General features: G+C 43.3%; 2 protein-coding genes across 4 annotated transcripts in view; one reads left to right on the top strand and one right to left on the bottom strand.

Annotated features, from left to right (window-relative positions):
• The window catches only part of PRMT9 (protein arginine methyltransferase 9), a 94,933-nt gene extending 86,775 nt beyond the window's left edge, over positions 1-8,158 (bottom strand). The window contains exon 1 of the mRNA XM_058721217.1: positions 8,138-8,158. The gene's annotated coding sequence lies outside the window, so the exon portion shown is untranslated. The remainder of the gene's footprint in view (positions 1-8,137) is intronic.
• ARHGAP10 (Rho GTPase activating protein 10) overlaps positions 7,357-25,379 on the top strand; it is a 323,616-nt gene continuing 305,593 nt past the window's right edge. For 2 of the 3 annotated variants that reach the window (XM_058721212.1, XM_058721210.1), the window contains exon 1: positions 7,358-7,703. In XM_058721212.1, the coding sequence (XP_058577195.1) occupies positions 7,550-7,703 (154 nt within the window). In that variant the 5' untranslated portion in view covers positions 7,358-7,549. Of the gene's footprint in view, positions 7,704-25,379 lie in introns of all 3 variants that reach the window. The other variant, XM_058721211.1, reaches the window with a different exon arrangement.

The following is a 25,379-nucleotide window of genomic DNA, read 5'->3' as shown; positions in this document are numbered from 1 at the left end:
GTTCACTGGGAATGTCTGCTTCTTAGCCAGGCTGCCAGGCTGGCTGGATTAAGCAGCAATGTGCTTTGTGTTATCATTGTCCCTCTGTCGCTTATTCCCCATGGCTGGAGTACACCAGACTGTAGATGCCTCGAGATTAGGAACTGTCTCACCTTGGCATTCCTTGCAGAAGTTTCCACAGTGCCTTGCTCTTTCCAGGTACTCAATATTTGCTGAATAACATTAGGTAAGTGGAATAGTTCTAGTATTTTCTTGGGGTCCCAATTTCTTCCAAGTTATGTCTCAAAGTGCTGGAAAAGGTGAGCATCCTCTAAAAACAATCAGGAAAGCCTGGGGGGGGGGTTTTCTAAACCCACGCTCAATGTTCTGGGGGAAAGAAGCTAAGCCTGGTGCAGATGCAGATGGATGGGCACTCGCTCCCTCTTCAAGGACTGTATCCCTTCCCATAGTGCTCCAGCCACATGGCCTTTTTCAGTTTCTTGAACTAGCTCTTTGACAAAGCTTTCACTGGGCATGTTTTTTCCCCACTTTAGATCATATCCATGTTACCTGAACCCATTGAACTCCTCATCCTTCAGATCTGGGCTCAGTTGTTAATTCCTCACTAACATCTCAGAAAAGGCCATATTCCTACTACATATAGCATCATGTACAGTTCTTTCCTAGCACTTATCAGTGATTTCATTTAATATTTATATTTGTAATTATTCGATATGTTCTTTCTCTCTGACTGGAGACTATTAATTCATGAAGGCACAAAGTGTTCACTTGCACAAAAGTGCTTGTTTTGTTCACTACTGTCTTCCTAGTTCTAGGGTCCTCCCTGGTATATAGTGAGTGCTTCGTAAACATTGGAGGCATGAGTAATAGTTTCTCCACAGCACATACATGTACCCACTGCACTCCTGGAAGACACAGAGTGTACTAGAGCTTCCCATAGAAACAGAACCAACCAATGGGATGTATAAAAACATATGTTTTTACTGTGGTATAAATAGATGTATTATTTTTATTGTGGTAAAATACATATAACATAAAAGCTACCATTTTAGCTATTTTAAGCATACAGTTTAGCAGGATTAAGTATAATCACATTGTTGTTCAACCATCACCATTATATTTTATAGATTACTAGTTGACAAACCTGTTGTGTAGCATCCTCGAATCTTAGTGGCTCAACCCACCTTAAGCTCAAAGCGTCTCTATATACACTCCCAAGAAGTCCTATGATCTTGCATTTGCAAGCTGAAGAACCAGAAAGCCAGTGGTGTAAGTCCCAGTCCGAGTCTGAAGGGGAGAGACCCAGGAGCACCAATGTCTGACGGTAGGAGAAGATGGACATCCCAACTCAGAGAGAGAGAGAGAGAGAGAGAGAGAGAGAGAGAGAGAGAATTCACCTCCCTCTGCCTTTTTCATTCCAGCCCCTGATGGACTAGATGCTGGCCACCTGCGTTGGTCACCCCCAGCACAAAGAGTGGCTCCACTTGGGTGGCCCAAGCTATTTGGCACTACTCCCACCTCTGCCTCAATGACCAGTTGAGGGAAAGCCTCCAGGTTTAACTGAGATAGGGCATGGCAGGGCTCTAAACAGGCTTGATGCTCAGATTGAAGTAGTTGTGATAGGGGGGCATCTTTCCAGTGTAGAAAGTGGCATTGTTTTTAGGTAAATCTGGAAACGGTGAAGCCATTTGATTCTCACAAAGGAAATTTCCAAAGGGCTGAAGTCAATACTCACATGGGGCAGAGCTGAGAAAATCACAGACAAATGAGCTGGAGTGGTGATAAATCTACAGAAGCCTGTCCCCGCTCTTCAGGGAGGATTTTAGTGATATGGTCCAATAATTTCTTGTTTATACTATTTTGGCACCTCCCCCCATACTTGTGAGAGAAAACAGCCTAATACAGTTTGGAAGACACCCAAGGATTTATCTTATATTTCCTCTCATTATATCATTTGTGTTTCGCCATAGCAATAATTTATGTACCTCACTCATATAGGTGTCAGCCTGCAGCAGAGACTGCTAGGTGCCTGCTCAAAATCTATTGTCCTTTTTCTCTTTGTAAGAAAATACAGTTTCTTTCAACACGCATTTTTGGAGTGCCTGGTGGCTCAGTTGGTTAAGCCTCTGTCTTCGGCTCAGGTAAAAACCTCATGGCTTGTGAGTTTGAGCCCCATATCAGGCTCTCTGCTTTCAGCACAGAGCTCCCTTTGGATGCCCCGTCTCCCTCTCTCTCTCTGCCCCTACCCCACACCTTCAAAAATAAATAAACATTTTTTTAAAAGACCATATTTTTCTCTTGCTGCGAAGTGTGGCCATGTGACTAGGTTCTGGCTAATGATATAAAAAACAAAAATGTCTAAGACCTGCAGGAAGGCTGAAAACAGTGCTGACTCAGTTTGGGGGGGAGGCACTCTTATCCTTTCCCTTCCTTCACAGAGGGAGCTGTAGGAGCCACCTTGTATTATGAAGTGAAACGGATTGGAACCCAGTGCTTCCCTGGGGACCCTGGAATCACGTTAGGCTATTTACTTCTGGACTTCTTTTACATGAGAGAGAAATAAATTCCTTGTGGTCTAAACTACTGTTATTTTGGATTTTCTGTTATAATGTGTCTGGACCTAATTTTAACTGACTCACCCTGAAACATATCCAAAGAATAGAGTAGAACCCTTATTTGAACTTTATAGGTGGCAACTTTGTTACTCATCAGGGGGAAGACAACATGGTATGTAGAGGAACCTACATAAAGGGAAGGTTTCATCTGTATTAACCTCTATTTTATCTAGACTAGAACCTGACCAATTTGCATTGTTTCAAATCCTTATCTAATCCAGGCACCGAGCAAAGCCTAAAAATGCTTACCTGACACACACAGTTGTATGTCTCCTAGGCACCTAGAGCTTAATGAGTCTGAAGCTGAAATTGATTTTGCCCATCCCAGTCAACACATCTTCTTATCCCCTGTTTTCCTTTCAGTGAAATGTTCAGTAAAGTTTATCTCCACCCATCTAACCTATCATGACAGGAGCCTGGGGGCCATCTTTGACACTCCTCATTTCTGCACTGTTACTTAGAGGGTGAAGCTATGCCATTTCTTGCCCAGACAACTCCAAAAGCCTTCCCTCTGGACTCCACACAGGAGCTATAGAGAAAACACAAACCAGATCACATTATCATCATGCTGAAAACTCTTCAAAGCCTCCCAATAGCATTATGGTACAATCCAAAATCCTCATATGGCCTATGAGGCTCTGTGTGTTGTGGCCTCTGCCTATCCTCCACCACCTGTGTTGGCCTGAGCCAGTATCTCTCAACGACTGTGCTTCAGCTGCCTAACCTCTTTTAGTCTCTTGAATGTATGACTCTTTCTCATTCCAGAGGCTAGCAGAGGCTGGTTCTCTGCCTGGACTACTCTGTTCTCAAAGCCCCCTGTTTAATGGTTAACTCCTACTGATTCTTCTGGTCACTGATTAAATGACCAGAAGTCATTGTCTTCCTGACCTTACTCCTGATTTATATCAGGCTCTCAATTAGAATCTCTCACACATCCTTTACTCTAACTGTATGGCACTTTAATTTGAAATTAGATATATATTTGTGTGTGGTTTTGTGTTTTGTTTTGTTGTGTTGTTGCTGTTGTTTGGTACCATGCCAATTTCCCTCTAGAGAACAAAAGCACAGTGAGGATAGACACTGTTTTGTATTCTGCTGTACCACCAACACCTAGTATGGTTTGTAATATATATAGAAACTTCACAGATATTTGTGGGAAGAATGAATTGATTAATGAACAAAATTGGGGCCTAGGAACTCTGGAGCATCTGCTTTTGTGATCACTTTCCTTGAATTCTGTCTTACATGGTTTAATGCTATGATTTTAGGAGGACAGGTTTCCCTGCCCTGCCCCCCCCCCCCCCCCCCCATTTTTCACATACTGGTGGAATGTAATCTTCATCTCTGCCTCCTCCTGACCATCAGCATTCTTGCTTTCAGCAGGTGCTTTACAAAAACAAAAATTACTATTAACAAAAATTTTATTAAGTTTTCTCAACCAACTTGCACTTGCAGCATCATTGTCTCCATGCCATGGATGGTAAGCCTGAGATTTAGAGATTTTCCTTTGCCAAGCTGGTACAACTACTAAGTAGGGAAGCTGACTAGGAGCTCCTAAATTTCTTTTTTTTTTTTTATGCTTATTTTTATTTTTGAGGCAGGGAGGGGCAGAGAGAGAGGGAGACACAGAATCTGAAGCAAGCTCCAGGCTCTGAGCTGTCAGCACAGAGCCTGACGCGGGGCCTGAACTCACAGACCTCGAGATCATGACCTGAGCCAAAGTGGGACGCTTGACTAAGCCACCCAGGTGCCCTGGAGCTCCTAAATTTCTTTAGGAGAAATGGTACCATTGTACCATAAGGGTTTCCCTTACTTGGCCATACTTCTCATTCATTCCACAGTTACTGATCATTTCTACCAGGCCAGGTACAAGGTGTAACTGAATAAAACTAATTAGGGCCTTCCACTCTTGGTGATCATTGGTAGAGCTATTTAGTATTGAATTAAGATTTAAAAAGCTTTTTTTTAACGTTTATTTATTCCTGAGGGAGAGAGAGAGTGTGTGAGTGGGAGAGGGGCAGAGAGAGAGGGAGACACGGGATCTGAAACAGGCTCCAGGCTCTGAGCTGTCTGCACAGAGCCTGGCGTGGGGCTCGAACCCATGAACCATGAGATCATGACCTGACCCGAAGTCGGACACTTAACCGACTGAGCCACCCAGGCGCCCCCTTTTAAAAAAAATTTTTTTAACGTTGAATTAAGATTTATATTCACCTGCTGTTTAAATTGTTTTGGGGAGTGTGTGTGTGTATGTGTGTGTATGTGTGTGTGTATGTGTAAAGACACAAGTAACAGTATTTTCATGATGTTGTATAATTGTTTTAAACAATTGTATAATTGTATAATTGTTTTGCTCCAAAATATCTAAATATCTGGCCACATTGAACCAGAGTCTTTGTGGCTGGAAGTAGAAAGTGGTAAGGAAGAAGAGGCACTCCTGGAGCAGCCCCCACCCCACCCTCCTTTTTAAACTTTATAGTTGAGGTATTTCACATACCAAAAAAAATTCACCCATTTAAATTATACAATTTAATGATTTTTAGTAGAGTTACAGAGTTGTACAATCATTACCAAAATCTAAGTTTAAATTATTTTCATCATCCCCAAAGGAAACCCTTATTCTACCCCCACCCCACCATCCAGCCTCTGGCAATAACTAATCTACTTTCTGTCTCTTATGGATTTCCCTGTTCTGGACATTTCACATGAGTTGAATAATATATGTGGCTTTTTGTGACTGGCTTCTTTCACTTAGCATTATGTTTTGAAGGTTCATTGTGTTGTAGCATTCATCAGTCCTTAATCTTTCTCTATTAATATTCCATTAGTAGATTAATATTCCACTGTATGGATACACACATTGTGTTTATCAACCCATTCATCAGTTGATGGACATTAGTGCTGATTCCACTTTTTGGTTATTATGAACAATGCTACTATGAACAAGTATTTATTTGTGCAAACATGCTTTCATTTCTTTTGGGTACATGCCTAGGGAGTGCAATTGCTGGCTCAAATGTTAAATTTATGTTTGATGCATTGAGGAGTATCAGCAGCGCCTCTTTATGAGGATAGGTTTAGGGTTTTGCCCAGAGGAATTTAAAAAAATATATTTATTTTTATTTGTTTTGAGAGTGAGAGAGAATGCAAGCCAGGAAGGGGCAGAAAGAGAATCCCAAGCAGGCTCCACAGCTCAAACTCACGAACTGTGAGATCATAACCTGAGCTGAAATCAAGATTCGGATGCTTAAGAGAGCCACCCAGGCACCCCATGGCCTAGAGGATTGAGTGCCTGTCAATTTGTCTTGTTTTGCCAGGTCCTCACTGTTTGTTTACATCCCTTTTATTCTTGCCTCTTTCCCCTTCTATTTGCCTCTTTTATTCTCTTCTCTGAAGAATCCAGCCCCTTGCTGATTTTAGTAGGAACTGAAGCTTTCAATGCCTAAACGTTATTTGTAAAACATTTGGAACTCTCTGGAGGATGGACATTAAAGTAATAATGTTTATCTGTTTTTCTGAGGGTTAGCCCCACGCTGGAGGTGCTATTTTGTAACAAAGGAGCTCATTGAGTAGGAGGCTTATTTAACTTCTTCCTGAGGGTTAGGCTCCTACAACATGCTGTCCAAACAGATTCTTAATTACCTAGAGCTGAGTCTGAAAGTTTTAGAGAATAGCTTTGAAGTTTCTTTGTGGAAAGCAACATCTTTAGTAAACCTATATATGTAAACATGTGTTGTGAGCTTGTAAAAAATGTGCGCAGAGTTCCTGGTGTGTGCCTGGCACATAATAATTGCTTAATAAATTGTAAGTTGCCATTATAAAAAGTTACTGTAATGAACAATTGATTTCTTTTGGAAATACATTTCAGGAACTTAAAATATCTTAGCTTTTTAGGAGACACATCCGAGTTCTGCCAGAGAACACAAAATACTTTTCCATGTGTGCTGACACAAATTCTCATTTGATCGTCACCCCCGCACCTCGTGAAACCTGGCATTTGTTTTCGTCGGTTATTTTTAGAACAATAAAGATCATCTCCACCTACCCAAGCAAATTTAATCTGCTGAATACAACAGAGACAACTTTTCAGTGGTTTAGCCACCCCTCTCCCTCCCTCCAAGCGGTTCAGTGTGGATACGCAGCAGGGTGTAATAGAAGCTTTCGGCCCCCAAACTCTTCCTGCTCATGTAAAGCTTTCAATTAAAGCGGAGATTCAGCACGCATTTTACTGCAGATGGGGAACGGGAATAAGGAAAAGCGAGCCCTGCGTGCGAGAAACTTTCACAGCTCAGGGTCGCTCCCAGGATAAGTGAGATCAAGGAGTCCATCGTTTCCCCTAGCAGGCCAGACCTCTGCGTGCAGTCGCTGGTAGAGCGGGGATTATAGACTGCAACTAAGTCTCCCCTTCCTTGCCCAGGTCGAGTTCTCTGCATCCGGGAGCCCGCGGGAAGTCATCCCAAGTGGGGGAGCCGAAAAAAGGGATGGGCACGCGCCCCGGGGGTGGAGGAGAAGCGCGGGACGAAATTCTAGATCGGAGGAGGCTCGGAAGGAAGAGGAGGGGCAACTGCGCGTGGGGAAGAGAAGGAAGAGGCTGCCGGGGAAAAAGGAAGAGAAGGGAAGGGAGGGAGGAAGAAGGAAGGCGGATAAAGAAGGGGCGAGCGGAGGCGGGCGCCCGGGGCGGGGCGGGGCGGGGCGGCTGGCGCCTCGGGGAGGGTCTGCGGGGCGGGGCGGGGCCGCGGGCGCCCGGGCATCGGCGGGGGCTGCCGGGATTGGGGCGCCGCGGTTCTCGCTCGCTTCGGCCGCCAGGCTCCGCTCCGAGGGACACGTCCGCGCCGCGCTCGCCGCGCGCCTCTCCGGGACTTCCTGGCCGCTGCCCCGAAGCCCGACGCGGATCTCCGCAGGGCGCTGCGGGCGGGTGGCGGACCGCAGCAGTCATGGGGCTGCAGCCCCTGGAGTTCAGCGACTGCTACCTCGACAGCCCGTGGTTCAGGGAGAGGATCCGCGCCCACGAAGCGGAGCTGGAGAGGACCAACAAGTTCATAAAGGAGCTCATCAAGGACGGGAAGAACCTCATCGCAGCGACCAAAAGTAAGCGGCGACCTGGGCGCGGGCGAGCTGCGGTGCGGCCGGCAGGAGCCTCTGCGGGAGCGCGAAGGGCAGTCGCGCGCCCCAGCTCAGCCGCCGGTGGAGCCGGGAGGCCCCGGGCTCCCTCCTGCCCGGCTCCGCAGGCAGCCGGCGGCGAGTCCCCTTTCCCGCCCCTCGCCCTCGGCAGCGGCCAGAGCCGGGAGCCGTGCGTGGGAGCGCGCCGCCGGCAGCCCGGCACCCCTTGGTGCCTGCGTTCCCTGCCCGGCCCGCCCGAGGTCAGGTTGGATTGCACCCTAAAAGCTGCCCGGTCTTTCCTGAAACAGAAACATCAGTTTCACTCGCCTTGTCTCGTGACCTCTCCAGAGGACTTTCTGGGGATTCTTTGAAAACCTGCTGGGTGTTGAATTTTTCAAAAGTCCCTGAAACGACACTCTTACCGTGGTATTTTCTGATCGTTTCGGACCATCTCGTCCCGAGTCCTTCCCTGTGCCAAACCAGAAAGTCCACCTGGCCTTGTGCTGCTTTCCGCACATTCTTGACCTCCTGCGCCGGCGAGGGTTCAAAGATTGCGGCTTGTAAGGGGGAGCAGACAGCCTACTCTTTGGCTGGAACCAGCAGTGCCTGCAAATAGGGAATTTCACCCTGGTCAGGCTTCATGCCAACCTCCCTGGTTCTTCTCTGTGTGTTTTTTGTTTTTGTTTTTTTTTAAACTACGAAATGGCCACTGGAGAAATAGATCTCTGTAAGTATATCTATTATCCGAGGAGATTCTTTTTAGGAGGGAGAAAGGCTAAAATTCATGCTGAAACACCGAGTTGGTGATGCTGTTGGATATGGGGCGGCATTAGCTCCAGTGAGGAGCTGGGTGGCCTGACCACACCTGTAGCCCATAGACCTTCTGAGGATGCTGCTGAGTGCCCTCTTAAGATAGCAGGCAGGGGACAGGGCAGTATCCAGCTTCTACAAGTCTGTGTTGCTGGGGTCTTTATCTTTTCTCTAGTTTCTCAATTCGGTAATTCCCAGTTTTGGGAATTAGTCACTTGTACACTTGTTTGTAGATATCAACTCTGGGGAAAAATACCCTGTATCACCCTCTTCCCTACCACCCCCCCCCCCCCCCCCCAATTTTGCATTAAGATTAAAACCTACTGAACAAACTGTCTCAAGAACCCAGCACAGTGCCTGGAACAGTAAATATTCATTTAACGAATGAGTTGAACTAAGTTTTAATAGGAAGAATTTAGTGAGCCACCCCTGTAATTTTGGGAGCAGGTCAGTCAACTTCTTTGGATGATGTCCAGGGTTCCTTTTGGTTCTCTGACCTTGTTCGTGTTGCAAAATGAAGCTTGGGCATCACTTTGGGATGTGTGGGCTTATTTGGATGATTTTTGTCCAGTGCCTTGGGATTAGGTATGTGTGTTGGGTGGGAAGTAGGGAGAGTCTGTAAGTATGTAGGAAGGAGGGAGGAGAGGGCAGGGTGTACGTGTATGTGTGAATGAACGTGAGGGAGAGGACTCCTTTCTGTGGCTTGGGTCAGTGGCCAGGGGAGTGTACATTCTCCTCTCTTACTGGCCTTAGCAGCTCCCTCTGGAGCTAGGAAGATGAGGGGGGAGGCTTTGGTATGGGGAGAGGCAGATGGCAAAGCCAGTTTGGCCACTGGTAGAAAGCTATTTATGTGACTGCATGTTCCCTCTTCTGCCAACAGGACACATGTCTGGTGTCCCAGCAGCAGCTGGTACATCTGGGGGGCCAGCTGTCAGCCTTCCTCCCCAGAATGTAGACTTTCTGTGAACTGGTGTCTTACTCCTTTTGATTCTTGTACTTTACCATAAGAAACATAATTTATAATCGTAAGAGCCCCCAGAAAGTATATATTTTTCCTCATTGTGTTTGATTAACTTAAATTCTTTTTTTTTTTTTTTTTAATGTTTACTTTTGGGAGAGAGAGACACACACTGGGTAGGTAGGAGCAGGGGAGGGTCAGAGAGAGGGAGACACAGAATCCGATGAAGCAGGCTGCAGGCTCCAGGCTCCAGGCTCCAGGCTCCAGGCTCCGAGCTGTCAGCACAGAGCCCAATGTGGGGCTTGAAATCACGTACCACAAGATCATGACCTGAGCTGAAGTTGGCCACTTAACCAACTGAGCCACCCAGGTGCCCCTGATTAACTTAAATTCTTTCCCAGAAGACAGCAAAAAAAAACTACAGCTTTAGCTCACTTGCTTTAGGCAAGTTAGGAAGACCCTGTGTTTGCCCAGCCCACTCCTTAAATTTTAATTCTAGTTCCCATCAAAGACTACAATAGGACTTAAGTCAGGGCACCTGAGTTTAATTCACCTTTACTGTGAGGGCCTGGCTACATGACAGCTGCTCAGGTCACTTAATTCTTTTGTGTTCAGTTTCTTTTGTCCTACTTCTTCGAGGCATTGGTAAGGTCCTGCAGTGTTTGGAAATTGCAGTGTAGGTCAGCTGTTTGCCCAACCAGTTGAGCCTTTGTGTATAACATCTGAGAGCCAAGAAGTGAAGGGAGGACATGAGGTGGAGGGAGTTGCTGCAGAAAGAATAACAATCAACTAGGTCAGACTGATTAAATTTTCGGATGTTTTACACTTTGTTGTGCAAAAATAGCATTTGGTGCATTTTCAGAATTGTGAGTTTAAGTGATTTCTGTTTTTCATTGCCCTGTAAGATGTCTCCTGGGTGCACTAGATACTTGTTGGATTTATGTAGTTCTGATGTCTTGATGTTTGAATATTCCATAAATATTTAAAGAAGTTGGAGGTGGCTCTGTGGGACTTGAAGGCTTACTGCTGGGTTCAGTGATGGTGGCAATCAGCAAATATTTAACATCTATGATTCATTAAATATTGGGATTGAGATTCGAAGAGGTAATAAGTCCAAGGCCCTTGTCCTTGAGTTTATCATCCTGTAGTTGAATTCAGTTCAATCTAGGGAATATGTTTGAACACCTGTAGCATTGTGCTAAATTCCATTTTGTTTAAGTTTGTTTTGAGTGAGAGAGAGGGTGCTCGTGTGTGAGTGGGGGGAGGGGAGTGGCAGGGAGAGGGAACAGAGAGAATCCCAAGTAGGCTCTGTGCTGTCAGTGACTCAGGGCTGGAGCTCACAAACTAAACCTTGAGATCGTGACCTGAACTGAGATCAAGAGTCAGACGCTTAACTGAGCCACCCAGGTGCCCCCCATTGTGCTAAATTCTTGAAGAAACAAAGGATACACAGACACACATATTGAAAGGTTAAAAATTCAGTGACAAGCAAGTATTCTAACTTTGCCAGAAACAAGAGTTTGTTGTAGGTCAGAATGAAGACATGTGACTTGGGAGTTTGGGAACTCATTGTTTTAACTAAGGAATAAAACCATGTAGAACTTGGTCAGATTGAAAACAGCTGAAAAGAAACTAGACCGCCACAGTGTTTGAGGGCCATGAGGAGACCAGCTTGGAACGGGATAAAGGGAGAGGTCAGTTTCAGATTATGGAGGGTCGTAAAAGTGAGGTCAGGAATGTGGACTTTATCCTGTGGAGAATCACTGAAGGGTGTTCAGCAAAAGGCTGACATAATGGGAAAGAGATGGTTTCGAGACAGAATTTGACATCTGTGTGCAGGGCGGATTTGGACACAGCAGTGGGGGTAGGCGGGAGCTCCAGAGAGAAGTCTGGGATCATTGACTTCTGTGGTACATTTGGAGATCATTCACCCAATTCAATGGAGTCTTTGTTTAAATGGATTTTTTAGTCCTTTTTCTTTTTCACGCCTCTCCTAGAATAACCAGTGTCCTCTCTTAATACAGTCTTTCTTCTTGTAAGCCTTTCACGTGATATCTGTATAGTTTAAGATGCTTATGATTCATGCAAATGTATAGCATATTTGCCAGAAATAGAAATGAGCTATGTATGCTTTTCTCACGAAGTTTACATTAGACAGTGTTGGGAGAACTTGTTCTGTTTTAGAGGAAAAGATATATTTTTTAAACAAACAGTCCTTACAGTTATTAAGCACTTACATAGTTATGTAAAATGCTCTTTAGTAAGGTTAGATTGTCTAGCTTTCTTGGTGTGTGTTAGTTAAGCTGTAGGGCCCCTCTGAGCGAACCTGCTCTTATCACAGACCCGGAGAAGGGTGCTGATGGCAGCCAGGACTAGAATTTCAGTCTTCCAAGTCTCGGTTTTAGTACTTTTTTTAGGCCTTGATATTTTATTTTTTTATTTTTATTAAAAAAAATTTTTTTTTAACCTTTATTTTTGAGACAGAGAGAGACAGCATGAATGGGGAAGGGGCAGAGAGAGAGGGAGACACAGAATCAGAAGCAGGCTCCAGGCTCTGAGCCATCAGCCCAGGGGCTGAAACTCACGGACCGCGAGATCGTGACCTGAGCTGAAGTCCGACGCTTAACCGACTGAGCCACCCAGGCACCCCTAGGCCTTGATATTTTAATATTTGCTTTAATATTTACTTGATGTTTTGTTTACTTCAGGACAACATCAGAGTTTTCTTTCTTTCTTGACATTCATTTTGGAAAGAGCGTACGTGTGTGGGCGCCCCTGTGAGTGGGGGAGGGGCAGAGAGTGGGAGACACAGAATCTGCTGAGCTGTCAGCACAGAGCCCTACGTGGGGCTTGAACTCACAGACTGTGAGATCGTGACCAGAGCTGAAGTCGGATGCTTAACCAACTGAACCACCCAGGCGCCCCTTTTTTTGCTTTCTTTACATTAATGTTTCAGACAGATAGTTCATGCCATAATTCCTTTCGGGGGAAATTTCCCAAGTTGCTATTGCATTGAAACATATAGAAATTTGGAAGACTTAAAAGAATTTCACATCGTAATCCTGAGCCTCAGTTTCCTTATTTGTAAAACGGGACTGTTGCAGAAAGCCCAGCCTGAGGATTGAGTAAAATGGTGTGAAAGTGTTTTGCAAACGTGCATTTAAGTGTTGGGCAGACTCTATTGTTTGCCCAGCCAACACTACTTTTCTCTCTTTGGCTTGAATTTTGTTCAGGTGTCTCTACCTTTTCCCAGGTGACTCAGGGAAGGATGATTAAGGGCACTGCAGATTAGTCTAACTCCGTGTTTTTCAATCTTAGCTGACCTTTAGAATCACCTGGGCAGTGATAAAAACATGCATTCAGGGTTAAGGGTCCCAGAACTCTTAACTCCGTTATGGTGAACCTATTTTCTGTGCTTGTAACCTGGTTTCAGAATGAGGATGTTTCTCAGTTCTGGTCATGGAGACGTGATAGGAAGTCTGCTGGAGACTGGGAAAACGATTTCCTTTTGTGTGAGGAGACTCACCAAAAGGGTTCTTTACTCTTCTGTGGTATCTGGTTGTGTGGCCTGGAGCTGCTACCATCTTGGGAGGACTGAGTGGAGCCAAGGTAAAGAGTGTGGAGCAGACAGCTTACTGCATCTGGGTTTTTGATGTCACTGTGGGAGCCACAGACTATTTTATGCCTAAAGCCCAGGTCTGGATATATTGTTAAATGACCTAAGCCAGTTTGAATTGTGTTTTCTGCCACTTCACGTCCCAGTATTGATGGAGAAATGTGATTCTAAATTTCATGCTGATCCTGGAATTGAGTGGAATTTAGAGAAGTATAGAAACAAAATGTTATTGAAGACGTTGATAAGTTACAAATATTATTTTTCCCTGAATGTAAAAGAAGATTCAGGTATTTTTTGCCTCAAAGAAATCACCATGGACCCCCGACAAATCAGGGCATCACCTGGGGTAAGTCTTAAACTCTCTCTTGGGGTTTTACTACAGTGGGCTGGTCTCCAGTATGCATGTAGACTTTCTATAAAAATACTGTCTGACTGGAGCTAGGAAATGGACCTAGACAGCCTTTAAAAGCTTCAAATACCTTATTTGCTGCAGGTAGTCCTTGACTCCATTTAGAATAGTCTCTGTTTAGAGCTCTCCACTAGCCATCTGTGTTCATTTAGAATGTTTTATGGGTCAGTCATCCGGTGTGCTCATTATCTTACAGACATGTTGTGTTTTCCCTGTCCTCCTATTTATCTGTTGGGGTTCCTTTGACCACATTTTTTTTTTTTTTTTTGCTTATTTTTTTGGAGGGGACCAGGGAGCATTGTTGACTTTTGGAAGAGGAGAAAACAGGCATTTTGTGTTTTAATTTTTAAAATAGCTGATGACACAGTGTAGCATAGAAGATTAAGAGTGCAAGTTGATGGTATTGGTCTGTCTGGGTCCATATCTTACCTCAACCACTCACTGATGGTGGAACCTAATCAAGTTGTTTGGCTTATTTATTTTTTGAGAGCGCATGTGAGCTGGGGAGAGGGAGATGGAGAGAATCTTAAGTAGGCTCCACACCCAGTATGGAACCTGATGTAGGGCTCAATCCTACAACCATGAGATCATGACCTGATCCAAAATCAAGAGTCCGATGAGCTCAACTGACAGAGCCACCCAGGTGCCCCTAGCTTTTCTCTGTTTTGTCACCCATAAAATGTAGATTATAATGCTATCCCCTGTATAGGCATGCTAGTTGGATTAAATAAGTTAATACATGTAAAGCATTAAGAATAAGCATTCAGATGTGAAATGTTAACACGTATGATGTCATTCTTTAAATTGTAGGCACATGTTTTAATATTAGGGCCTTTTCTTGCCTGAGAAACATCTGTTCTGGCCCAGTGACTACTGGGTAACCTTTCAGTGCTTATTACCCCTAAGAGTATATTCATTCATGTCCTCATTACCAGTGACCAAGAAGATAGACAAATTTGACAAACTCTGGGAAGGCTTCTAAAGTTTGAATGTGCAGGATATTGAAGTCTTGCAAGTAAGTTGATGAATCGAAGCTAAATGGTATCTTGGGAAAACATTCTCCAGAATTTATTTGCAGTTCACAAACATTTGAAGGTGAAGTAGAAGGTGTCAGTAAGGCTGCAGTAAGTCTAGCAAACCACCTGCAGCTGGGACTCCAGCAGTCAGCAGGAGGCCTCTGTCCAGAGGACTGATGGGGGGGGGGGGTGGTTGAAGGTGACAGAAAGAGTTGTGCTCCAGGTACTGAGATGATAACATCTCATGGAGCCTTCAGATACTTAAAAATTACAGTGATATTTTTAAAGGACATTAATGTTAGTGTTTAACCTGCAGGAAACCTTGACAACTAATGGACAGTGCTTGTATTTGCTAAGGGAAATTCACGATGAGAAATTCCAGATGAGAAAAGGCAGCCAGAGACATCTCTAAGAGGGATGTACCTAAGAGCTATTAGGTAATCCTGTCATCTATGAAAGAATCCTCAAATCCCCAAAGAAGCTGTTTTGAGTCTGTGACTCTAATAGCTCTTGACTACCTTACGGTTTTGTTTGTTTTTTGGGTCATAAGAGGCAAGAATTATGAAGGATATAAAAATGGTGGGTAGTCTGCAAAGTTACCATAAATCGTACTCTAAGTGATTGCTGACTGTATGTCGCAGTGAATAGGAACAGTGTGAAAGCTTGTTCAAATCACATAATTTGTCAGTGGAGGAGCTGGAATGTGAACCCACTTTTGTCTGACTCTAAAACCCTTAACCACAATCATTAGCTGTCTCCATAATGGGGTGTAACTGCGGTCTTGTGTTAGGGGAAGTGATTATGATAAATCTTGGTTATCTGGAATGTGTGTAAACTTCATGATCTAGTTGGGAGACAGTTCTTATTAGCTCAGTACAAGGACCATGACTGAAAGAAAATTTAAGGCCCTGTAGGATGATTATTGTAAATAAAACTGGTTGCTTGTTTGTATAGGAAGTATAGACATTCAGAGATTTGTTGATTTAGGATCAGTTAGATTCAGATCTCTACTTAAAAGAGTATCATTTCTTTCCCCTCAGTCTCTGTCTCTTAATCTCTACTGCCCCCCCCCCCCCCAAGTTTCCTTCTTCCTTTGTGTCCCATTCCTTCCTTCCACCCTTTGGTAGAGTAAATTTTCATTTTGTTCTCATATTTTGGCATTAGTATTTTTTGCTTTGCCAAAATTATGAAATAATTTAGAAATATAAAAAGATGCAGAGAATCTCATAATAACTACAAGTGTGATATTGCATTTTTCCACTAACTTCTTGTTTCATTAAGATGTAAGTTTTTGTAAATGTATATGCAGAAACATATAGGAATAGCTGTGTCCTTAACTCATTGAAAACACACTGTGTGTGAATCGTCTTTCAAGTAACATGTTCTGTCATTAAGATATAAGTGGTTGTAAATGTTAGTGGAGAAGCATATGGGAATAGCTCTGTTCTTAGCTCATTAAAACTATATACCATAGAGGGGCACCTGGGTGGCACAGTGGGTTAAGCGTCCTTTGATTTTGGCTCGGGTCATGATATGGTTTGTGAGCTCGAGCCCCACGTTGGTCTCTGTGCTTACTGTCTGGAGCCTGTTTAGGATTCTCTCTTTTCCTCTCTCTGCCCCTCCCCTGCTTGTGTTCTTGAGTTCTCTCTCTCTTTCTCTCTCTGGCCCCCTCAAAATAAATAAATGTAAACTGTGCTACACACATATATATTTACATAAATGTATATGAAGAATGTATCTGTAAAGAGCATATATATGTGTGTGTATATATATACACGTATATATATATAAAATCTCATAATAAACATTTCTGTATTAGCCTCACAGGTTGGGAAAAAATTGTTCCTGTCTGCCTCTCCCCAGTAGCAACCTATCCCTTCTCCCCAAGAGGTAGCAACTGTCTCAAACCAGCATTTATTATTCCCAGACACTTTAATATATCTGTACAAATTCCTAAATAATAGCATGTTTTTAGACTTTATATAAGGGTTTTCAAACTATATGTGCAACTCCCCCTCCCCTATCATATTAGTGAGATTTATCCATGTGGATACATGTAGTAGCTCTATTTTATTTAGTTCAACCTTTTTCCTACAAGTGGCATTTAAAAAGACTTTGTTAATTTACGTTTTATAGATACTCTATAAAAACATGAGATGTTCTGTGATGTATCATATTAATGCATTTTTTGATTGCTACACAACTTATTAGTGAATTTATGTAGTATGAAATGATAAAGTATTGTAATTAATTTTAAAAACTTTAAACCAGTAGCTTTGACAACAATCTGTAAATAATGTTCCCATGAGAAGCACCTGGGTGGCTCAGTTAGTTAAACATCTGACTCTTGATTTCAGCTCAGATCATGATCTCACAGTTCATGAGTTCAAGCCCCACGTCGGGCTCTGCACTGTCAGTGCAGAGCCTTGTTTGGGATTCTCTCCCTGTCTCTCTGCCCCTCTTCCCACTTGCATACATATGCTCTCTCTCTCAAAATAAATAAAAAAAAAATTAAAGTAACGTGCCCATGAATTTTGCAGTCCCTTAGTGAAATTTTTTTTGATAAATTATCAGCTTAGTGTGGATGATCACAGGAAACCAGTTTAAGTGTCAGTTGCTGGTCTGAATCAAGAACAAACAAAAATTAAAGTCTTTTCACTTCATTAAGTTAGACTTCTTGTATTGGTATCAGAAGAAAAAAATGATGTTAATATTCATAAACACGATGTGCATTAAGAACTCTGGTACCTTTCAGTCTAGTTAGGTCAGATGAACATGATTTTTAGGCAGGGATTGGTTGGTATTTTGTGACAGGACACAAAGCAAGCAGCAACCACAGCCTGCTGTATTTGATTATCCTCATATAGGAACATGATTTGTAGACTTGCCAAGGGGATGCTTTTGTAATGAGGAAGGCTTGACATCCTTCTCTTTTACACACACACACACACACACACACACACACACACACAAATCTCTGACGCTTTACATGTAGGTCTCAAGCTTCACGGGTATCACACCCGTGTTGTTGCCCTGGAAGCCTGCCTCCCTGGTTGAACTAGAATTTCCTCCTTGTGTTTCCTGAGGAAGATGTTAATCCTGTGCTACTTAATATTTCAACGGTGAGTGTGATTTCTCCTTCCTTGTTGACGTGTTCACCCATGGGCACTGTCTGCCCTTGGGTGTCAAGGTATGCATTCCATCACCATCTGGTAGCGAGTCATGGTGAGGTGTGTGGCTGGAGGAAATCAGTTTGGCCAGAGTAATGTCACTTCAGGTCTGAATACAGGCTGTTTAGTACTCTTTAAGAAGGTGAGTGTTTTTATCTCTGACTATAAAGTTGGCTCCACCACTTATCAGCAGTGTAGACTGCTAGACTTTGGGCAAATCACTTAGACCCTCAGTGCCTGACTTTCCGTTTCATTGTTAGTAAAATGGAGATCGTAAGAACTCTGCCTACTGGGTAGTATGATTTAATCCTAATGTTACATTTTAAAGGATCTCAGAACTGTGCCTGGCCTATGGTAGGTGTTATTATCGTCCCCATCATCAAAAGAGCGCCATTCTGACTTCCTTTGGTTGAACTTGGACACAGTTGTGGCTTACCCAGTACAGATAGTAGAAATAGTCTGTGAACACGTGTTTTTTCCTCTTTCAGGTTAACAATATTTTGAAGTATAGTGCTGAATATAGGCCTCTCATTTATTAAAGAGAAGAAACCATCTGTAATAATGTGTTGAAATCCAGCATATTACTGAAGCTCTTTGCTTGAAAGTGTTGGGGACAAAGCCAAAGAAGTACAAGGGAGTGGAGTGTCATTGACCTGTCATTACTTTTATTTCAGAATCTGGCAGATGGTACTTCTGTCACTGTGACAGATAGTTTTGTTTTTCTTTGTGAAGTGCAGGTCAAAGGAAGCATAGCAAAAATATTGAAGAGCATGGTCTTTGATGTCAGATTTACTGTGTAACCTTGGGCAATTTGTTTAACTCCTCTGTGCCTTGATTTCCTCTTGTGTAAAATGTGGATAGTGGTTTTTCTCCATAAATGTGTCTAGAAGTAGTTAATTATTTCTAAAGTACTTTGAAAACTGAGTCATAGTGACCCCTGTATGTGTTTGCTAAGCATAGGAAAAAAAATTAAAAATCTTTTCACAGTTATCACTATAGTAACTTCATTCATGACAGCAGGGACAAAGTTATCACTATAATAACTTCATGACAGTGGGGACAAAGTGTCATCCCAAGTCGTTGAACTCCACCTATTGTGGGCAAGTTGCTAGAGGCTTAACAGTGAACAGAGATCTTGTGTATCCACGCAGAAGTCAGAGTTCCGGTGGGGCAGATGGAGGATTAATTAAGCATTGTCATTCATATTGTTGAGTAAGATTGGGATGCTATGGCCATAGTTAAGAGGACTATCTAGGGAGTCAAAGACTTCAAGAAAGTAGTAACTTCTAAGCTGAGGCCACAAGGAAAGCTAGGAGCTTTCCATGCTGAGGGTAGGGAAGAAGGATTCTCCAAGCACAGTTAAATGCATGCCAGAGGCCTGGAGACTGGAGAGATATTGTGCTATAGGGCTGGAGGGACAGCTCTGGTAGCCAGGGAGAGAGGCCACAGCTCCTGCCCAGTGAGAGCAATGGGGCTGCAGAGCCAACAGGGGCAGGAGTGAGAAGGGCCAGGTGAAGGAGGGTAAGGACTTCAGGCTTCATCTGTAACACAGTAGGGAGTGATGGAAACGTTTTGAGCAGAGGACTTTGGCATCATAGGAATTGCATTTTAGAACAGTTTCTCAGGCAGAGGTTTTGAGAATGCCTTTGAGGAAAGGGAAACTGGAGGTTGGGAGGTCACTCACCTAGGCCAGAGACTGGTAGCAGATGAGGCTGATTCTTTAGGAGGGGTCAGGATACAGACGCTGCAAGTTTTGGTGGGTGATTGGGTGTGGGGGTTGAGGAAGGAGGCACCCAGGAGGATTCCTCAGTTCCTGCCCTGGGCAGTTGAGTGCTATTCACTGAGGTAGTCCAGCTAGAGGAACAGGTTTTATGGAGAGAGGATACATTTTTTGGATTGGATATGTTGAAGCTGAGGTGCTTCTCAGCTATCCAGTGGACACATTCAGTACTTTGCTTCCTTTTTTGAGTATGTATTTCAAGAACAAGGAATAAAGCTAGAGGCAAAGATTCTGGAGACACAGCATATAGGTAGGAAATGACACCATGCAACTGGATAGCAAACCTGCTGGGAGAGAGATGTAGACGCAGAATGCAGTGTGGCTGGGCAAATCCTGGGGAACACAACTGTTAAAGGGTGGGTAGAAGAGCTTGAGGGGGAGATTTGAGAGCAGTAATGATTGTGGGGGGAAGAAGTGGAGAAGGTGGAAAATTTGGCTAGGGTTGCACAAGTCACAGACAAAGTAGGAGAGAGGAGACAAGGTCGCCTTACAAAGAGGACCAGTTCTAGCAATACAGGTGACATTGCATTAAGCCAGTTCATTGGTCAAATGAAACAAGAGACTCTCAACTATAGAGAACTAACTGATAGTTACCAGAGAGGAGGTGAGTGTGTGTTGTGGGGGGGGGGGGGGGCGGGGGAGGCTGTGTGGGTGGGGATGGGTGAAGCAGGTGAAGGGGATTAAGAGTACACTTGTCTTGGAGTGCCTGGGTGGCTCAGTTGGTTGTTTCTGACTTGATCTCTTGGTTAGTGACATTGATCCCTGCATCGGGCTCTGTGCTGGCAGCATGGACTCTCTCTCCCCCTCTCCCCTGTGCGTGGACGCTCGCTCTCTCCTCTCTCTCTCTCTCAAAATAAAAGAGCATTAAAAAAAAAAAGTACATTTGTACTAAAGAGCACTGAGTAATCTGTAGAAGTGTTGAATCACTATATTGTACACCTGAAGCTAATATAACACTGCATGTTAGTTTTACTGGGGAAAAAAAAAAGGACGGTGACATTGGTAATAACTGGGAGATTAGCTTATGGCACAGCAGGAATGGGAGCCTGACTGCAGAGGGTATGAGGAAAATAAAGGAGCCTCCCAAAGTATTGGTTAATGAGTGAGATTTGGACATTGCTAATGAAGGTATCCAATGGAGAGGAAGGGATTGAATATTCTGGGAATATTTCAGAGTACAAAGTATTTCTGAATGTAGAAGATGGAATTCAGATTCCAGGTGAAGGGGGGACACGCCCTTCATCTACTTCACTCCTAGAAGGGGTGGAGAAGATGGGTGCACACTCAGGCACATTTGGAGATTTGTGTCAGGACATTGAGGATGTTCTTACCAGTAGATTTATTTTCTCTGTGAGGTGGGTGGCAAGATAGTTTTCCATAGTTAATTGTGTTTTAATTTCTTCCCCACCACATTCTTTGGTTAATAAATAATACATGACTTGTAAGACTTTTGTTTCACAGTCTGTTTGAAATGAGGGGAGTGGATGGAATCTGGATGTTAAACTGAGAATAGGTAATTGGAGGTAGGGAGAAATGGTGGGAATAAGATGTCTGGATAAACAATCACTAGGACATTAAGAAAGTGCCTCTATTCCAGACTTTATTGTGTTGGCACTTAAAGTTGAATACTTTATTCAAACAGTCTTCAATCTTTTTTTTTTTTTTTTTAAGAAGTAAATGAAAACACTTTTTTCTTTTTTTTTTTAAGAAGTAAATGAAAACACTGCTGATTTTTCTGTTTTTATCTCCATGGAATCATGATGGTTCCCTTTGGATGTTGACAGAGAAGAAAATGCCTCTGGCAACATCTGAGAAGGGACTTTAGGCCTTTAGATTTAGATTTGTCCAAGAGAGGAGGAGGAAAAGAGCCTGTGAGAATTTAGAATGTATTAAACTATCAGCGAGCTCAAAAGATCTCTCCTTCCTCTTTCCTGGCTAACTACTTAGGTTCTAACAAGTTTAAGAAACGATCTCCGGAAGAAAGAAATGCTTACGATTACTGTAACTCTTCAGATGCAGGGGTGTGCAGATGGCACCCCTCTTCCCTTTAGCCCTGGCTGCACTGGCTGGAAACCACTGCCTGGAGATGAAGGGCAGAGGCTTTCAGGCTCTTCAAAGGGAGAGACTAGGAGTTCAGTGGGGAAGTTCCCCACTTGTATCCCTAGAGCTAGAGTTGGTGTCCTCTTTTTGTGGAAAGCACAAGATAGGGTTCAGAATTAATCTGCGCCCTTTTCCTTTCTTGACAGTTCGAATTTTTGACATAAAACGTGTGTTACATCCTCATTCACTTCCTTCAGTTGCAAGTGAGAGAAACCCGATTAAAATTAGTTGAAGCAAAAGGATTTCTTGGCTCCTATGAGCGAAGTCTGAGGAAGAGGGCTTGCTTAGGTGCACCTGAATCCAGGGGTTCCCACAGTGACATGTCTGTCTTTGCATCTCTAGCATTTCCTTCAGTTGGCTCCACCCTGAGATTGGCGCTCTTGCACGGTGATGAGAGCTTAAGGCTTGCGTCTTTTTTTTTTAATTAAAAAAATTTTTAAAAATTTATTTCTGAGAGAGCACAAGCGGAGGAGGGGCAGAGAGAGAGACAGAGAATCCAAAGCTTGCTGTCAGCACAGAGCCTGACCCAGGGCTCGAGCTCCTGGACCGCGAGATCATGACCTGAGCTGAAGTCAGACGCTTAACCGACTGAGCCACCCAGGCGCCCCGAGTCTTGCGTCTTTCTTATTGCCTGGTAATTGCAGAGAACAGTGACTCCTTTTCCTGAGAGGAGTTGTTCTCAAAGGGATGAATCTACTCCCTTGGAGATATTTTTGGTTGTCATAACTGGGAAGTGCTACTGGCATCTAGTGAGGAGAGGGCAGTGATGCCTTGCTGCTTTACGTCCTGCAAGCACAGGATAGCCTGCTACAACAAGAAATGATCCAGCTTAAAGTTACTTGTGCTGAGGCTGAGAAACCCTGCCTTAGAGGTAGAGAGACCATATATAGTCCCTATCAAGATGCTTTTAAGAGTAGGGGACGCCTGGGTGGCTCAGTCAGTTGAGCGTCTGAATTTGGCTCAGATATTGATCTCAGGGTTCATGGGTTCGAGCCCCGCATTGGGCTCTGTGCTGACAGCTCAGAGCCTGGGGCCTGCTTCTGTGTCTCCCTCTTTCTCTGCCCCTCCCCCACTCATGCTGTGTCTCTCATAAATGTAAAAAAAATTTAAAGATGCTTTTAAGAGTGAAACTATGCCGGACAACAGGGATAAACTGGGATCGTCCCGGGTAAACCTGGACATGTGGTTGTCCACCCTAAAGGCCCTGTCAGTACCGGCCCAGTCTCTGAGCATGGCACATGATATAGTTTGGCCAACTGAGTGATGTGCCTGCCACCGGGTTGAAGAAGCAGGCATCCAGTGATTATCTTCGTGACCAGGATGCTAAGACTCACAGCAAAAGGATGTGTAGAACATAGGAAGAAAAGCAGACATCTAATAAGTAAGAGAACTCACATATTTGGAAGTGACTTTTAGACCTGTTTTGATCTGGACCTAGAGGCTTTATGTGACAAATGAGGACAGTGTGACTTACTAGTCAGGTAAGTTTGCCGTGTCTTTTTTCCCATTGCTTGGTTGATTCCTTTTTTTTTTTTTTTAAGTTTATTTTTGATTTAGAGCACAAGTTGGGGAGGGGCAGAGAGAGAGAGGGAGGGAGGGAGGGAGGGAGGGAGACAGGGAGAGAATCCTAAGTAGGCTCCACACTGTCAGAGCCTGATGCAGGGCTCGAACTCATAAATGGTGAGATCATGACCTGAGCCAAAGTTGGACGCTTAGCTGACTGAGCCACCCAGGTGCCCCTTGGTTAATTCCCTTTAACACAAATAGAGAAGGTTAGGAGAGATGAGAGATGGAAATGAAGGCTGGGGTCTGTGTGACTTGCCTGGGTACAAGGTTAAGGTTGCTGATACAATGTGGTAGTTGGGGTCTGTGCCTTCCAGCGTTTAAGGTCAAAGTATGGAGCGACTGACACTTTTTTTGGTCATTGTGGAAAAAGCGTAGATCAGCATAGCTAATATTTATAATATTTTAATTTCTGATCATCCAAGAAAATATTTTAAAAATTAAATAGTGATTTGGTGGCTTAATTTAAATTTCTGACACTGATAACAGTGCTTCTCTTTAGTTTTGGAGAAATAAAGTATTGCTAAGGAAAACTGATGTTTGTGAGTGTAATTCATCTTGCACTGTGGATTGAGAAATTTTACATTCTTTTTTTCCTTTTAAAGGAAGAAGGAAATAAAAGGGGGGGCACCTGAGTAGCTCAGTTGGTTAAGCATCCAACTCTTGATTTCAGCTCAGGTCATTAGCTCAGAGTTCATGCAGTCAAGCTCTGCATCAGGCTCAGCACTGACAGCAAGGAGCCTGCTTGGGATTCTCCCTTTCCCTGCCCGCCCCCCCCCCCCCCCCCGCCTCTCTGCCCCTCCCCCACTCATACTCTGTCTCTCAAAAATAAGCTTAAGAAACTTTTTTTGAACAGAAATCAGAGCAGATTTTTTTCCTTTCCATTCATGTATATTCCCTCAATTTTAAGGTTGAGATAATCCTGTAAGCATGTAGAAAAGTTGTCTACATAAGTTCATTTTCTTCTGAATTGCATGATGGTTTCTGGAAATGGAAACATTTTCCCTGTGTCCATTTTATTGTGAATGCTGGATAGTATCTAGAGCAGAGATGTGAAAGGAGGTAAATGACCTACTTGGACTATTTTCATTGCCAGTCTAGGAGAATTGTGGCGGTTAAATTAAATATTTATGTTGTGAACTCTGAAATCTTTGACAGTTGACTGCTTGTCTTAATTGACATCATCTAACAGGCTGGTATGTCTATGCAAAACTATTGGTGAGCGGTCCGACATCCAGAAACCGGATGTATCACTTAACCACAGTTAACAGGTTTTTGTTTGCTGTAAGATGGTTTGGTGCCTGTTGGCAGCATCTGCCAGAGTGTCTGCAGTACTGATTTACCTTGACAATCATGGAACAAAAGGTTTTAAAAAGTGCTGCTTTGTCCAGAGAACAGAGAGGCAACTTTGTAAAGACCTTCACATTTTGTGACTTTGAAGTTTTCATTCCACAAGCTTTAAAGCTAAACGTGGGGTTGTGAGTAAATGTACTCCCTCAGTTCTCACTGAACAAAACAAAGGAACGGAGCGGGAGTGGGTTCCATGGTGGAAGCTAGTGGCATCGGTGAGCATTTGTTTGACCTTTGGAAGGTGCTGGAGGGCACCTTTTTGAATGACATGTATACCAAAACTGAGAATTTACATTAGGAAGAAAAGTTGGAATGGAATGGAATTGATACGTATTCAGCTCTGTGGGCTTCTATTGTGTGTGTGTGTGTTGTAGTGTGTGTGTGTGTGTGTGTGTGTGTAATCTAATCATATTTTACATGTGACTAAACTATGCTTATTATTTAAGAGGGATCAGTGATGATTCCTTTAAAATGAATAGTCATCTCCCAACCTATTTTTGGCATGTGGATGTGAATATCCATTTTTAGCTGTTGGATTTGTTTAAATGAAGGTGCATATAAAATATCTTCAATTTAAAATAGCAGTGAGTAGATTACTATTGTTTTAAGTTGGAGATAATAAATTTTGTTTTAATTTGCCTCATAATCTACTTATCAGTTGAGCTTTTCGAAAACATTATCTGAGATGTACTGAAACATATTTATAAGTTTCTAAGAATAATAATAATTGTGGTTGTAGTAGCGGATAATAGGTTTTTATTTAATTTTTTAGCACTTAGTGAATAGCTATATAAGCTTTTCACATGGGTTAGGATTTACTTGTCACAGTCTTATTTGGTGCTCATTCTTTAAAAAAAATTTTGTTTAATGTTTATTTTGGGGGGGGAGGGAG

The sequence above is a fragment of the Neofelis nebulosa genome, chromosome 3 (genome assembly GCF_028018385.1).
Source record: "Neofelis nebulosa isolate mNeoNeb1 chromosome 3, mNeoNeb1.pri, whole genome shotgun sequence".
NCBI lineage: Eukaryota > Metazoa > Chordata > Mammalia > Carnivora > Felidae > Neofelis > Neofelis nebulosa.
Note: the sequence above shows the minus strand (reverse complement) of the source record. Positions and strands in the feature narration are given on the sequence as shown.